The 17,227-nt window shown below is 39.9% G+C and overlaps 1 protein-coding gene across 7 annotated transcripts in view; it reads left to right on the top strand.

Moving 5' to 3' along the window:
• Positions 1 to 269: 269 nt before the first annotated feature.
• The window catches only part of TMEM132C (transmembrane protein 132C), a 229,766-nt gene continuing 212,808 nt past the window's right edge, over positions 270 to 17,227 (top strand). For 3 of the 7 annotated variants that reach the window (XM_035341116.1, XM_035341115.1, XM_035341114.1), the window contains exon 1: positions 270 to 871. In XM_035341116.1, coding sequence (XP_035197007.1) covers positions 775 to 871 — 97 coding nt within the window. In that variant the 5' untranslated portion in view covers positions 270 to 774. Of the gene's footprint in view, positions 872 to 9,325; positions 9,348 to 17,227 lie in introns of those variants that run through there. The other 4 variants (XM_035341118.1, XM_035341111.1, XM_035341119.1 and 1 more) reach the window with 3 other exon arrangements.

Below are 17,227 nucleotides of genomic sequence, written 5' to 3'. Positions count from 1 at the left end.
TGGCCCCCCAGCGGGCCGAGGTTCTCCTCTCCTGTCGGCTTGGCAAACCTCCTCTCCCCTCACAGCCTAGGCGCTGCGAGCGGCGGTCACACCTCAGCAGCGCTTTCCCTCGGGCGCTCTCCGTGACAGGACCGTCACCGGTTCTGCTCTCCCCCCGTCAGCCTTCCAGTGCCGGGCACTCCCCCCTCAACCCGCAGCTCTCCTGTCCCTCACGCCACGCTCCGGGGGGGGGGGGGGGGGGTGGCTGTGGTGATGGTGGTGGTTGTGGTGACAGTGGTGGTGGCACCCCCGTCCCCAGGGGCGGGCTGCCCGGTGCACGCGTGGGTTCCCTGATTGGAGCTGGTTCTCCCTCAGCCTGCAGGTCACCGCCTCCGCTCCCCGCCGGGGCTGGGCTCCCCTCCTCTCAGGGAAAAGTGCGTCTGTGTGTGTGTGCGCGCGTCTGCTGCCGGCCCCCAGATAAAGGCACGGGAAGCGGAGCCGCAGCGAAGGGCGCCCGTGTTTAGCGGCGAACAGCCGGGGGGCGAGCTAGCCCCTCCGCTCGGAAAGTTTTCCTCGGCGGGGCCGGGGGGGTCCCGGCAGCCGCTGTCCACCCGGCTCTGGGGCAGGGCTTCGAGGGGCCGGCATAGGCAAGAGCCCCCCCGCGGTGCTGAGCGGGTGAGGGGGGTGGGAGGGTTCGGTGTGTGCCTGCGGCAATGGCGAGCCGGGGAAGCTAGCGGGGCGGCGGCGGCCGAGCCTCCCGGAGCCGCTCCCGGGACGTGTCCCCGTCTCGGCGGCATGGCGGGGGCTGCCCGCGGCGCCGTGCCCCGCCGGGCGGCTCTCAGTCCGCTGCGGGCGGCCTGCAGCCTGCTCCTGGCGGTCCTACTCCGCGGAGGTAAGCGGAGGGCCGCGGGGTGGTCGCGATCGCGCTCGGGCTGAGCTGGGTGAAGCTCCTCAAGCTGGCCGCTCGCTTTCCTCTGCGGTGGCGTGCGGGCTCAATTCTTCCTTTATCCTCTTTATTTCCTTTATCTCCTCTCCCTGTCGTTATTTTCTCTTTTAAAATCCTCTCTCTTTCTCCGCTTACAGTTTTGTCCCCCTCTCTCCCATCCCTGCGTTTATGTGCATGGGAGAGAAGCATCTGGCTGAAATGGGAAACGGGGAAAGTTTCCTTCCTCCCCACCTTGCCTCGTCAGTGATGGTGTGTACTGACACATCTCAGAGATCCCCCTGGAGCAAAGGGCCCTTATCCCTGGGAGGGGGCCCAGGCCCAGCGTGGGACAGGACGGGCAGCAGAGAAAGCTCCAAGGCACCAGGGGAGCAGTGGCAGTTTTAAGATCGTGGAATAGCATCCTTTAAATGAAGTGGGAGTTGTGAAGAGATAGCTCTAGAGAATGGGTGGAAGCCCTATTACCTGGGCTGGGCAAGGTGGCCGTTATCTGGGTTATGGGGCCAGCAATGGGCTGTGGTCACAGGAGGTCATTTGGGTGGTCTGCTGCTGCCTCTGGTCACTGAGCTTCTGGGGCCAGCATCGCTTGGACAAAGGCAAGTCCACTCTGAAGTGACTCGGGGGTGCAAATTGGGTGGGATCCAAATGGATTTCTATGCAGAATTATAGGTGACTGCCGTGTCTGGTGATTGTCCTCAGGCCACATTAGCTGTGGACATCTGAACACAGCACCTACCCCTTACTTTTTGGGGGGATGGAAATTCGTCAAGGTCTTTGCAATTCCAGCTGTTGTGGTCATCCCTGAGCAATAAGAAATATATATAAATTTTGCTCTTATTCCCATTGTTATTAGTGGTGCTAATTGACTAACATAAGGAGATTACTAGTAGTAATCTTCACTGTTCGGTTTGGTCCAGCCCTGCTGACTTCTTTCTCAGGGTGGTTGCATGGAGAGGCAGCCAGGATGTGTACAGAAATATCTTGAGTGAAACAAAGTTAGAACTGGTGGCAAATCCTTTCCGACCCAAGAAAACAGAGTACTTGGTACTGTGGTAAGCTCTTGGTAGGGAAAGCAGAGTACTTGGCAGAAAATTGCATGGCCTCAAAATGCCCATCATTTTAATATTGTACATTAAAATTAATGGACATCCAAGTGACTCAATGTGCTGTGAAGGAGCTGATGTGAAGAATTTGAAATATGGGGTTCTGTTTGGTTTGCTGCAGTCTGGAGGTGAGAATCCTATTAGCCACATGCTCACCTTCAGAGTCTGCAGGAGATTAAGACCTGTAAGGAAGGTTTGGCATTTTTTTCTAGGGCAATATTTTTCTTCTGCCGTGCAGCTTTTACAGTCACAAATGCATCTTCTCCAATAAGCATTTGCATTAGACTTAATAGAGTTAGGCTCTGATATATGGACACCTTCTGTCTGAAAATATTTTCACGAGATAAATATGTAGGTGCTGCTTCTTAAGGGTGGGAGAAAGTGCTACAGTGAGAGATTATAAACCACCCAGCCTTGTTAAGCTGTTACTCTCTGCTGGAACCTGGGTCAACATTGACTCAGCCGTGCTGTAAAGAAGTCAGCAGTGGTGCCACAGCCAGCTGCTACCAGCAGCAGCTGCTAGGAGCTGCTGGGCTGCGTTCTTTGGGAATAAAAGAGAAAACATTACTTCAGGGAAGAAAAGCAGAGCTTCTAAGCAGAGAATTTGCCTCTCAGCATTGCTAGGTGCACTACAGTTTAGAAAAGAGACGGTTAATTAAACTTATTAAATAAGATGTTTGTATGGTTTCCTTGTGAGGCCTTAACAAGCATTTCATTTGTGCTCTCCTTGTGTATTTGCACTCCTTTGGTTGGCGTGTTAGGATAGTGATTATTCTTGAGAGCCAAAGTCCAACTAAATGAAAGTCAGTTTATAGCTCACAAGTGAAAATGTTTGTAAATATGCCGAGAAACTTACTATTATAGACAAGTTACCATTTGCTATTTAAAGAGCTATATTTACTTCTCTGAACTCATTTGCATCTCCCATCAGGCCTGAATTTCTAAGAAAATTCTCCTGAAAGGTTGCCTTAGGCCTCAGTGTGCCATTATGCTGTGGTTATTATCAGGCTAATAATGTTAATTCATTCAATGTCAAGAAAGAAGCTTGGCATTTAATTTAAGCCATGCCTCTAGTCGGACGAGGATGTATAAAAAGTCAACGTGCAAAAGCGTTCCCGCATTTAGGTACATGCATATGCTTTACATACCAATTATTGGATGCCTGTTCTCTAGGTGGAGAGTGTGTGTGAAATCATATTTACACAAGTAACTCCCAAGTGTATATATATTCCTTTCAGGAAATGACCTCTTTTCAGCAAAGTGCTAATGCATATGCTTAAGCCTCTTTATAGCCAATAGGAGGTATTCACAAGCTTGAAGTTAGATATTTTTAATTGTTTTCTTGAATTGAGGCATAATTGTGAAGGCAAGTGTACAGCTCTATTTCACTGTATAATGCATAGACGACTGGGAATTCTGTGCCGTATTGTCTGTGAACTAAAACAGAACAATAGAAACCAGAAATACAGAATTCTTAGTCCTGAAAATGAGTTGGGGATGTAGAGCTAGAGGACTGATTCATTTGCATGAGAAGTATGTGCATGCAAGTGAGTATTGAACATGAGCAGATGTTACATCTGCATAGAGTTACAGGAACTTTAGGTGCTCAAATAGCCTTTGTACAAAAATGCAAGTACAGTTGTGCATCCAGAGGTTGGTGTAGCACCTGGTTTGGCTCTGCTATTGCTTATACCAAAATCATGTAATGAGATCTTTAGTTACAGTGATGTGGAAACTGATTGAAGCACTTCATTGTGAATTTTATTCCAATTTTAAATTGTTCAAGCAGTTAGGTGGCTTTTTTGTATGTTACTTTGGAAGATCAATAGCATGGCATACCTCAGTGTTATGGAACACTTCCTAGATTTTCTTTCTCAATTTCATCATGTTAGCAGTAGCTAAGAACAGAGCAGGGACTTGCGTCATGTTAAATTATAACTGCACAGGGTTTGAGTGACTAATCTAAGATATAACACTGTCAAAATGTAGACAGTGCTATTAATATTCTGACTTCTCATATTTAATAGCAGATCTTAAGGTTTATTAGACACTGTACTTAGTGAAATATGCAACAATTGTATTATAAATGTCTGTTCAAGCATGTGTCTAATTGCATGACCATGTGATGTAAATGTCATACCAGTAATCACTTCTCTAATGCATAATATGTGGCTGGCTCCTGAACTGTGGAGCTAAGTATCTGTGCCAGCTGTGGAATTTGTATGAAATCAAATAATGAACAGCACAGCATTAAATTTCTTAATTTCTTAAAATTTCTTATTTACCAATTTCTTAAATTGGTAAATATTAGTAAGCAATGGTAAGCTATGTTAACTGAGATTAAAGGATATGGATTTTATCGAGAGTTGGGGTTTAGGTCTGCATTTTTGAACTCTACTGATAACTCAGTGGTGCAGCACCACTGAAAAGTTATCTTGTAATGAATAGCTAGAAGCTCTATAAGTAATGGTAAACTTGTTAGAAGTGTTGGCATACAAGCTTTCCGAGGCAGGATTTTCAAGGTAATGCGTCTCTGCAGTAAATATCTCAGAGCTGTCGTTCGTAGCTGTGGTTAGGGTCATGTCTCTTCAAGGCAGTTAGTCTGGAGACAAGTAAATGAAAGTTTGAAATCTTCAGAGTGTGACCGCACCACAGAAGAGGTGTCAGATTTGTTGCACTACTCTAATTTTCAAGTTTTTGGTAAACTCTTGATCATATGTTGTGTGCCAGTTTGTGCTGCCACACTGAGAGTTTTGGCAGTAGTTCATGTCTGACAGGCAGCACTTAGATGTGTCCTAGCTGCTGTGAGAGAGACAGAAAAGCCTGGCATGATAAAAGAGGTAAAGTAATATAGTAACAAGTTGAGAGAACTTCAAAGAAGTGTGTAAAGACAGCTATAGAAAATCATCTAATATGGATAACAAAAAGCTAAACTGAGGGTGTAAGACAGAAAGCAAACACATTGTGGGTGAATGACAAAAATAACTCACCCATCAGTTTGAAGGAGAGTGTGTATGGGGTGGATTTGATGTCAAAGAGGAGAGTGGATTTAGTGAAAGGGAAGCTGTTTAGCAGGAATCAGATGCTGCCTCCGCTGTCAGGAATACTGGTGCCTTGCTGTCTGAACGTTGATCAGTAATTTCCTTCTTACTTTCCTGGGCTCTTGTTCACTGTGCTCATCTCATTGTTGGTTTGTTAGTTTTTGATCCTGGTTTGGCCACTGTCCATGGAGATGTTTTTAGTTTTTAATATCTAAATGCTACAGTGATATAAATACAGAAAATAATCTGTGATGCTATAAGATGCCAGCTCTAGGTGTTTGAAATCTGGGTGCTCTGTCCTTCACAGTGATATGCAATAACTTACTGTCCAGAAAACTTGCTGTTGTCTAGGTCAAACTCTCATCCTGACTTGCTCTTGCAGGCCTGAGTCCTTTATATTTTATTCAGCCTTCCTTGCAGACTCAGTAGCCTAGCAAAACAGTTTCACAGTGTTCAGCTCTTCAAGCATTTGTACTGTTTTTGTGTTCTGTGGACTGGCTCAGGCTCTAGTGACAGATGTGACCCCTTTGAAACAGGGGCGGACAAATGGTGCATTGAAAGTTCATAGCCTCTGCAGTCTCCTCACTTAGAGGTATCTGGTAAAAGCCTGCGGATGCATCTAGCTTGGGAAATAATTTTACTCCAGTAATGCCTGTGTCTCTTAGTAAATGGAAATACTCTCTCTTTATCTATTTGTTCACATTTTTGGGGTCAATACACAGCCTCAGGTCACCGTTTCTCTTTTTGGTTCTATCTAGTGAAATGACCCAGCAAGTTTACTCTTCTATTTTCTTTGCTGTTCTAAAGCGTATTAATCTATTGAGCTTGAATTCCATAAACAAAGTGTCATCCCCATCACTAAAATTACAGGCATCTTTGCATCACCTGTCAATTAGCTGAATTTTTCTTTAGGGAAGTACATTTGGACTAAGTGGTTCTTTGCCACTACACTTCAGAAATGTGCTAATGTCTTACTATTGCATCACTGACATGCATCTTGGGTCAGTAACTTCATGTGCAGAGACAACCTCTTCTGGCACTTCTTTTGCTTGAATAACACAGATCATACTAATCATAGTTCCACTATCGTTATCAAAAGTGTTCTTTTACAACTGCAGATTCAGCAGCTTGACAGATATAAATGGCGAGATGAGTCTCTTTAATTGAATGCTGCTTTTATTATGTACTGAAGTAAGAATTTAATCTGATTTTACCATCCACTGGTGCTACAAGTGTCATGTCTAAGGTCAAGCACCTTTGTTGTTGTTTCCTCTCATGCAGCATTTTCAACCATCTTCTACAAACTATTAAAGATGCAGTTTTGTAGAAGGTCACAGTATTTTGTAACGGTGTCATATTTTTATCATAAATTTAGCAGAGTACTATTCTGTTTGTTAATTTCTGTTGCTACCAGAATTCAGGTGTTCAGTGCTTTTTGTTATATAGTTTAAGATTGGGAAATGCAAACTTGCTGCAAGGGAAGACAGAATTGTTAAGCGAATTGGCCTTTTCAATAATTTGAGGCAAGCTAAGTCACAATATAATGATGAGGGATTTGGCATTTGTGTGAAAACTTTGAACTTAATAAGCATGAAATCTGGGGGAGAACTTCTCTTTTTTGGAAAGACACTTTAAAAGAAGCTTATGCTTTTGAATAGAACAAATCCTTAATGATCACCTGAGCACATGTAAAAGTCAGCTTCTCTGTGCATGAAGAGGAAATCTTAAGAAAATAAAAGATAAGCATATATCCCCTGATATTGATGCGACAGAGGGGTTGGTCCACTAGATTCTGCCCTTTAACTGCAAATTAAATACAGATGTTGAAATGTATCCACCACAATACATCTAATGTTGTATTGCTTAGCTAATTGCTTTTTTCTTCACTTGATTAAAAAAAAAAAAATAGCTGATCTGTTCTTTCTTCAAAAATATTTTAAAAACTGATAAAATTACAGAACAAAATGGGGAGAAAGGGCTAAAATGTTTTGTTTTTTTTTTTTACTTTGTGAATGTTTCCTTTAAAAATTATCAAAGTAAAATTTGGATGCAAGCACAATTTTTTTACTTATAGTAAATGTATTCAAATATGAATTGACAATAGTATCGATACTATATAGAGCACATCATTAGTATTTTTCTATAATACTGTTTTCATATTGCAGAAATGAATCAGCTCAATATGACTACTATGAAAGGATTTGTCATTCAAACGTCTTCTGAAAAGCATTGTACCTTTACATAACAATTTAACTTTTTCCTTCCCATTGAGAATGAAAACAATTACAGTTTGTCCTTGTGAAATTCCATTTTCCAACCAGTTGTATTGCCTGAGGGTACAGTTCCTCACCAGCTTGAGCCAATGTAAATTGGTGCTGCCAGGTTTCTTCCCTTGCCCAAACTGAACAACCCTCTTTTTGTGCCAGCACTGGCATGCATTCCTCTCTAAGCTGCTTCAGGGAGATAAAGCACATACAATATTTTTTTTCATAAAGGGCAAGTTTGTATCACAGTGGGATCAACTGACTGCTTGCATAAGCAAAAGCAGGAGGAAAAAAAAAAAAAAAAGGCCCAAGTTGTGGAGAAATGGCTTAAGTGATTATGGTACTGCAGCCTAACACAGCAGAATGGCTTTAATTTGTTCATGTGACACCACAGTAAGAGAAGAGTTTATGGGATTTGCTTACATTATAGATCCAATGCAGGATATTAAACGCTGAGAGGTTAGAGAACGAACACTGGGTGAACCACACTGATTTGATATTATATATATTTGTATTGCGTGTTTTTTCTCATGTTGATCCTATATAAATAAGTGATGTTTACATTAATATAGTGCCATTTCTACACGCAGGTAGAATGTGTTTTTGATGACTTAAATTGTTTTGTTGAATTAAAGACAAAAAAAGAACTCCCCATCAACAACTTTTTTTTTTTGTCTATTATTACTATCAGGACTAGTAGCACTACTTGTTATTAGAACTGCCATTAAAAGAGTTTGGTTTTAATTTACATTTTCCAGTCATTAACTGTTTCATCTGAAATATTCCACGCCAAGCATCTGCTTCAGATTGAGTAAATTTTCTTTCCAAAACTTGAGCCAAGAGTTCAATGGATTACAAAACAGAGCTATGTAGAGGGAGAGGAGGGGTAGTGTGGATTTTCCTTTGTTTAAAAATAGTTGCTGACCTCTTTCATGAGAAGTGCTCATACCCCTAAGAAACTCCCCAGGAAAGGAGTCTTGTGAGATCACTGAAAGAAGTCTGATGTTGGTTTGATGGGATGTCAAGTCAGAAACATTTGAAAGAATGAATTTGCTCATGACAAGGAAAAACTTGTTGCATCATTACTGTTAAATGCTATGAAAATTGCACTAGGCCTATAATATGATAGGGATGAGCTCCACTTTCCTTGCAGTTACAAATCTGCAATGCAGAAGTCTGACCTGGGCAAAACGTAAGGTATGGGTAAGGTTGCTCTGTCTCCCTTCCTAGCTTTAGGGTAGACTTACTGGAAGATGAAATTGCTTCATAAGAATAAAGGAATTACAAAAGCGAGAGTTTAAGGTAGGAAGCAAGGTGAGCAAAAGGAGAATGACACAGGAAAGTGTGGTCTGAAAACTAGCAAGGGCAAGAATCAGTTTGGGGTCGGTGGGAGAGAGTCAGGTGTTTGGATGAGGAGGAAGAAGACTGGAAGCGGAGGGAAGGGTCTGATTGTGGAAGGTGGTGTGGAGGAGGAAGTTAGGATGGGGGCCTGCAAAAAGGCAGAAACATTCAGAACAAGGTGAAGGTTGTGTAAGGAAATGTCTCAGGACTGGGACGGGAATGACAGAATGAGCAGAAATGTATTGGGGAGCCAGACAGGAAGCATGGGCAGGGTTTAGTCACTTTCTGATGGAAAGAAGGACTCAGGCTTGAGCAGGATGGGTATAAAAGTGCACAGTTGCTAGCATGTTTTTGTCAGATACTGGGATGTGGAATGAATTCCTGTAGTAAAGGACTGAAGTGATGTGGTGTATATGAAAAGGAAATCATTAGACAAATAGGGAGCAGGCCTGCTGCCATGTTGCCCTGCCCCAAGGCCCATTGTAATCAGGCAGAAACTTCCTGTTGCCATTAGTGGGTATGGACCCAGTTGTTTTCTGTTTTAATTCACAACTTTAATTCATGTGGCCTGCAACTGAATTACTTATGAAATCACTGTACAATGCAGTGGGACCTGTGCTGGGACAATGAAACCTGACTGATGGCCAGTATTTATTGGGATGTTAAAGCATGCTTGGTACATGCACTCATCTTCAGCATTTTCTCAGTTGGTGAGAGAAAACAATTATGGCAGAGAACACAATTATGCCTTAGCCATCTTTAATCTTTTAAACCTGACTTAATTTTTTTCAAGAACTGATTTTTATTATTATTATTTTAATTTCTCGGTAGAAAGATCCAGAATATTTGTACTCTGTAGAATCAAATGACTTATTACTCTGCTGGCATGAAATAAAGAGTAGCAAATACAATAAATAACTGCTGTGGAAAAGGTAATATTAAACTGACGTCTCAGTGCCTCTTAATTTTCACTGATGAGAACATCAGGGAAAAGGGAGATTGAATTTGGCTGCCCCTTAGGGAGGGTGGACACCTGCATGTGAATAGCATGAGTATGAAAACTGAGGAGGGCTTCTGTTTTCTATGAAACTTATGTAAAATTTTGTAGAAAAACAATTTGTATTACAATTTTGTCAAATATATTGGTAAATTCAGGTTGTCAATAATTGCAGTTCTGCCTTTTCAAGGATGAGTTTAATTTAGGATTTTTTTCAAATCTGCTTTGCTCTTCTGCTGGGTACTCTGATACCTGATCTTGTTTCACTGCTCCTGGTGTCCAATAATGGACTGATCAGACAGAAGGTGATTTTCTTTGTGTACAGCTGTGATTTGTGATTTGGATTTGAGTTATACAGAGTATGGGTAATGTGACTTCACGTTTTCTCTGCTATGAAATGCTTTCTTAGTGAATTTCTACATGAAGCAGTCCGGCAGTGAATATTCAAAGGGAGCTGCACATGCCTAACAGAAGTGTAAAACTTGTGCCTCTTGTAAAAGCTGATGTGACACTACATGAGCTGGTGATTGTTCTTGGTGAGTCTCTTTTGTCTGTCCTGGTGTATCTTTATTGTATATATTTGAATCTCACTCTCACGACAAAGCTTACAGCTTAAAAGATATTTAACAGAGTAACTAACTCTAATAGTTTTCCTCTTTTATGTGTTCAAAAAAGGCTGTCTTTTGTAAGAAATATTACAGAGCCGATACTGCTTTAAATGATTATATGCCTCTCTTGTTCCTAATCATTCCAATAATAATGTCAGAAAAATCTATTAGAAGAAAACCGAACTAAGGTACTGTATTTCTATATATTTGTTTAACATGTCCTCATGTCATGCTATCGTAGAGGGAAAAGGGAAGAAATTGTAAGCAGGGTTCCCGTGTTCTTAGTTCTCTCTCCAGTTGTGTGTGTAAATGTTAGTGCTTATGTAACTTCTGATTTCATGTTCATCTGTAAAACAGGAATGAGTAAAGCATTTGATTAACTTTCTGTTGTAATGTGGATAGAAAAAATATTCTCTTTGAGGTAAAATTGCAAATTTTTTTTACAAATTTTGCATTTGATTAGTAATAATTCATATTGCTATCTGTTTCAGTTTTACCCACAAATATCTACCATGATATGAGTCCAACATTCCATGACAGTATTCACCAATTCACTGAATGTTCTCCTTAGTCATATTTCCAGATGGATTCTGGAAGTTAATGTATTGTGCTTTGGAACATCACCAAAATAATGGAACAAATTTTTCCAGTGGTGTGTAACAGTAGGGTTTAGTACATTGTGAGTTGCTTTTTTTCATCTGGAGCATCACATAGTCTGGGTGAAAGGAGAGTGATGGTCTAGAAAGGCAAATGCTGATCTGGAAAGATGTGTATTGCAGCGTCCATCTGGGACGTCCTTATTACATTATACATGGTTATTCGAGAACCATAGATCCATGCCTTGGCTACTTAACAGATTAAATTTGGATATTACTGTATTTCAGGCTCAAAGCATCACAATTCCTCAAAGCTTCAGGCTTCCATTGAACTTTAGTCTTGGTTTTGAAAATTCATTTGGAATTAAATTAGCTGTAGTGACAAAGCTGTTACACTTTAATAGGAATCATCAGATGACATTTAAACATGACCATGTAGTGCTGTAATGCCAGAACTGGTTTGAGGTAAAAATCATGCCTGGAAGCAATGTTGTTCAGGAGAGTCATAAAATGCAAACAGTATATTTGAAGAGTACTTATATTGATTTGTTTTTGTTTTAATCAGGAAGAGGAAAAGGATCCACTTTTGTTAGTAGCAGAAATCTGTGAAGTTTGAGTTGAACCTACAGTTCTGAGTGCCTCTACAATTTTGGATCCTGACCTGGACCCTGAACGTGATGTCTCATCTTTGTACGTTGTATTTGGACCACTGTTAATTTGATTCATCTAAATGTTAGGAATGTTCTGAGCTTTCTTGTACTGTGTGGCTCTTGTGCATAGCCTCTTAACATTTGAGAAGAGTACATCAAATTGAAGCCTTGGGTCACCAGTGCTTATTAGTTTCTCTCAACTTTTAGTAATTCGTCAATTTGTGAATGGACTTTTCTGAAACTAAAAATTTGATTTTAGTGTTAGAACTTCTATGTGAATAACTACAGACACTAGCATAAGCTGTTATCTCAAGTTCTAGCTCTTTTGTAATGAAGCAAATTCTACTCCATGGGCACTTGTTCATGCCCCATACATTCCATGTGAAACGCTGGCTCTGCATATTTCAGTAGGAGGCTTACCATTCATCCAGATCTCAGCCCAGATGTATATTGCTCTGTATGCATCTAATAATTCATGGCTGCTAGGTACAGTATCTGCAGTATACCTTACTTTGCCATGTGATTTCTCTCCCTATGAAGTGAAACAGATCGGATGAAGAGGACATTTTTAGTGCTATTCATGGGCAAAGAATAGTTTTGTATTCTTTTACATCATTTATATATATTCATTTGCTGGAAGAGGGGAACTAGTTCAGGATGCCAGATCTCATTTGGCACTGCTAGACCCTGTCAGAGTTGAAATGATTTTGGAAATATTTTTCTGTTAATTAGTGTGTTTATATGTGGTAGATGCTGTTTGAAAAACATTGTTTCAGTGTTCTTCATGGGAGAATGTTTAAAGTAACTCATTGGAGTCTGTGTTCAAATAATTCAGAATACATTTAATCCAGATAAACTCCTTTACTTGTAACAGTCAAGTTAAATGTACTTATGCTTGCTTTCTTTTTTCTTTAGAGTGAAAACTAACATAATAAAATGTACCCAGAGCTTTCAGTTATTCTATCCTGTGTCTTGCTGTAGGTTTCAGGAGGCACAGAGAGAAGCTCTGACGTTTTGGTGGAAGCTCTGTCAGCACAGCAGCTGTTCTCTTTATCTATGGCTTTATTGACTAATTGTTCATAGAGTACTTTCTGGCTTCAACTTGCTCTTGGTACTGCTGGATGTTAGTGTTCCTTTCTACCTGGATTAGCTGAGTGATATGAAAGGGGGACTGGTAGAAACAAAGTACAACCAAAGCAACTGTTAGTATTTCTTCGCATTAAATGTTAGAGGGCGTAGCTGAAAAGCTCACATTCTGTACCCTGTTCTGTTAGGGGGTTGGATATTTAAAGCTGTCACTCTGACATATACCATCCAACCTTCCACCCTCTTGAAAGTAAGTTGTGGGTTGCCAGCCTCTGTTAATTCCTAGTAATTTTTGAAGACACCTTTGGATTTATATTGAAATTTAAATTATATTTTAACATGCTGCAATGTAAATAGCACTATATATGCATGTAGGGTGAATATGCATTTCTGCCTACTTCCCCCCCAATCATAACTTATAACTAAAAATGAAATCAAATAGCATAAGCTTTAAGGAAATCATTTTGAAGAAACAAAATGCAAAACACATGGACTACTCAGAATGTGAAGACTTACTGAAGAAATCTTTCTTCATTGGAAAAACTAACTCTAGTGGGTTTAGTAAGCAACATTTCAGAGCAGCTTGAGATGAAAGGTCTGTGGTCTAATTTGTTGCATATGTGATATTTCTTAATGTATTGGTACTATAGTAAAAAAAGTCAGGGAAATAATACTTTTTTAGTTTGTTTTTGGCCTGATCTTAAAAATCAAGTTTAGTCACAATGTTATCTGAGCGGCAGATACCTGAATATCAGAAAAATACATCTAGATTAATTGGTTAGCAATCTTTGCTATAATACCTTCTTAAAATGGGGCTTTCTCAAGCTGTAACTGTTTTAGCTGAAGTTTTCCATGCTGCATATTTTCTGACTGATTTGAGAAAGTTTCTGTGAAGTGGTTCAGTTGTTTCCAATAACAAAGCCAGCTAGAAATTGAGTTCTAGCCAATTAGAATCACTTCCACAAGCAGCTCTACTTGGGTGAAATCCTGTGATTTTCACTGTTAGAGGCAAAGATAAATGGTGTTTTCTGTAATCTCTTTCTGAAGTGATGATGATGTATGAATGCTAGCATTCATTTTTACTAAGATTCATGACTGCAGATAACTTCTGCAAGCACATTCCTGCATTAAAACAAACAAACAAAGCATAAAAATGGGGATAAAAATGTTTTTGAAGCCATATAACTTTTGAGTTAATTTCATGAATAATCTATTCAAAGTTGCTAGAGTTCTAAGTCTGAAAATTGTGTGTAGTCTGTTCTTAATTCAGCTGCCACTCTCTCAATTCTATGTTGTTCTGAGAATGCTGTCTTTGTGGAGCACGCTGCTTCTCAGATAAGGGTCATGTGTGTTTTCTTGGGGATGATTCCCTTTGACTGTCATAAGCCATCATAGTCTCACCTTTCTGGGCAAAAGCTGTGGAGCCAGGTAGGCTCGTGTGCTCTCAGAATGCCTCCTTCCTCTTTTCCACTTCATGCAGAAAAGGAGGAGGAAGCAATCTTGGGGCATGACAAGAGTTAAGGAACAGGTGGTTACCTGCAGGTCTGCTGTCTCGTTCCATACACAGGATGGATAGCTTCCTGAGAAAGCAATCCCAGATCTTGTTTTGAAGGAGGTTATTGTCTGTGGACTTCTGCTTCATTTGTTACAGAAGCAGAAGGTGTGTAGATATAGCAGGCTCAGCATGGGTTTAACTTCTTAATCTAGACAGAGAGGAACTTTGGTATTTCTGAGTATAAATAGCCTCTGTGGCTCTCACTTTTTTTTTTTGGACTCGGTGACAATATCCTGGAACATTGGTCAGTAGCCCCTCAGGAAGACCACATGAGTGGCTCTTGAGCCAAATGCAAGCTACAGAAGGAGATAGGTAGGGGTTATATGGCTCAGAGCATGTTATGTTACCCCTCAGAAACTTCCCTTGGCATTCAGGACTCCATTTTCTGAATCCCTTCTTTGTCTTTATTTACTGTAGCTGGATGAGTTTGCAGGGTAGCTTGTAGCTCGTGGAAGGAGCAAAGATTGTAGGAAGATAAAGGTAGTTAAAGGAGTTTAGTAGGGCTCTGGGGAGTTGTATTATGTTCTTGTTCCTGCCACAATGATAGTGTGATGCTGGAAAGAAAACAGATTTGTACATTATCCTTTCATACTTTTTTTTTTAAGAGCTGTCCTTAAAGTAAGTGAGAGATTTACTCTGAACTTATACTAACACTGTATTCTTCAGAAAATTGGGCTGTAAGTTTTCTAAATAAAGAGTCTGTATTAGCAGATACTTCTGAATTTAGTTACTAATTTAGCAGTACTGCAGTTCACATTCTTAAAAAATTATAGAAAATTCTGTTCTAGGAAAGCGCTGTGCAAGTAATTTTATTAATATTTCTGATATGCTCTGTATTGTAGCAAGAAAAGCTTATTGGAATAGTAATAGTTCTGTGCAACACTTCAAATAGTCTTGAATTAGTGCATAGGTTTTACATAATGGTAAAGAAATGGTGAGCAGCTGTCTATTCTTTCAACCATAGGAAGAAGTTATTTGGCAGAAAGAATATGTCATTAAAGGCTGTATCTTAATGCATATGTATGTGAGGATGAATTAAGTTTAAGTCTGGATTTCCTTATTACTTTTTTTAGTGCTTTACTTGGCAAACATAACATTCTTTTTGTGAAGAAACCTTCTGGCTCATTGTAGGCTATTCCTGCTGTTTTTAATATCCTTTCAGATTGATTCATGAAGTGCCAACATCTTGAGCTGTGGAAAAAAAGTAAGAATCTTAAAGAAAGACCCTGGTATATGGGAATGGATTTGAACTTGGTCTATTTCAGTGCCACTTTCATCAGAAAGACATGTCATGACTCAAAGAACCTCTGCCATTAAGTAAAGCTATTAACTCAAGCAGTTCTATTTTGATCAAATACTGATAGCATTAGTGTGCAAAGAGTATAAAGAAAGTGTTTGGATCTGGTTTATTGGAATATTTTAGATATTTTAGTAGAGATTTCTCAGGTAACTTTTTTTCAACATGTCTGTATGTGATAACTACTTGGAGGAAAAATTCTGCCAAGTAGATGAACTTGAGAACATTTTTATATTAATGATATTCAAGTGACTTATGTCTTGATGCAGGATAGGTCAATATTTGTTTACATTTCACTAGCTGACAGTTCCACACAGAGAAAGATGTGTGGAAACAAAAGAAAACAGAAGTGAAAAGTTCAGTGGAAGAATGTTAGAATACTTGGTGCATCTTCAGGGGATGGTGGTAGACCCTCAGTACAACCTGATTCAAACAGTGTATCTTTTGGAAATTTAGCAGCCACAGAAGTAATGGAAAGAAGGACCTGTGTCCTTTTGTCTTCTCTTCATTAGTCCTTGAACAGACTGCAGGAAAAAGAAAATCAAAGCTATGCTTCCTTATAAACTAGGAAAGTTAAATGTGGACATTTTTCTGGCTTGCTGCATGTGCTCTGAGTATTTTCAGAAGTATCTCTGATTTAGGAGCACATTCATAGGATAACTTTCAGTGGGTTTCAGGTGAGATAAAGCCTCTTCATTGATTATAGGGAGAGCTGAAAGAGCACCTCATTTAAACGCCTAAATGTAGTGGAATAATCTGTGTAGGCTTCTATCATTTCCTGGTTTATTGCATTCCATTTTTTTTTCCAACAGATTTCAGATCTATAGAATCCCTTAAAGTTATTTGCCACTCCCAGGGAAAGAGGATTCAATGCATTGCAGAAGAGGCTGAGTACCTTCAAGATGAAGAAGTGGTACTGACCTGTGTTTGGTAAGAAAGTCAATATTGTAAGAACCTCTCTTAGTTCTTAATTAGATGCATTTTATTTTCTTTAAGATAAGAGTAGAGTAGAGACAACCTATTTGCAGATTTACTTGAATGGCTTTTTCTGATTGTTTCTGTAGGAAGAAGTTACATGGTAAGCTGACTGTAAGGAAAACTTTGTTCTTTGAATGTCAGGGTGGTAATAACCTTCAGAAGGTACAAAGTCACTCCATTAATTGTTTCTTTTTTTTTTTTTTGTGGAAAAGGAAAGAATCAAGTGTTTAGGCAGAAAATCAGAGGTATCTTTAAGAAGTCTATTCAATGGTTAACAGAGTTTCTGGATACTTCGTAGAGTTCCTGTCAGTACCTTACATGATGGTATTTTCATCTGCTTACTTGCACGTTAACCACAACTTCAGTGCAGGAGGTGCCTTAGCTGATAAATCAAATTTTATCGTAGCATACTTTTTGCAAGAGGACTTCCTTGAAAGAAAAAAAAAAAAAAAAACAACAACGAAAAAACTTCGTAGGCTGTTCTGTTTTCACCACACTACCATAGACCTGTTGTTTGTAGTTCTGATGGCTTATTACTGGTTTCTGGAACCTGTTTTAGTTTCCTCAGACTTACCTTATTTTCTCACTTCCCCTTTGCTCCCCTTAAATGTCATCTATTAAAAAAAAAAAGTAAAAAAATAAATAAAAATGTAAGAACTGTAAGGAAATGTGCTGGTGTTCAAATAATTGTAACTGAGAACAGAGATCTTTAATTTAGACAGTGCAGCAATGCAGTCTGTGTTCCAGAAGCATAAGGTTTCCTTTAATAAGCAGCATTGACCTCGAGGG

The sequence above is a fragment of the Oxyura jamaicensis genome, chromosome 15 (assembly GCF_011077185.1).
Source record: "Oxyura jamaicensis isolate SHBP4307 breed ruddy duck chromosome 15, BPBGC_Ojam_1.0, whole genome shotgun sequence".
NCBI classification, from domain to species: domain Eukaryota; kingdom Metazoa; phylum Chordata; class Aves; order Anseriformes; family Anatidae; genus Oxyura; species Oxyura jamaicensis.
Note: the sequence above shows the minus strand (reverse complement) of the source record. Positions and strands in the feature narration are given on the sequence as shown.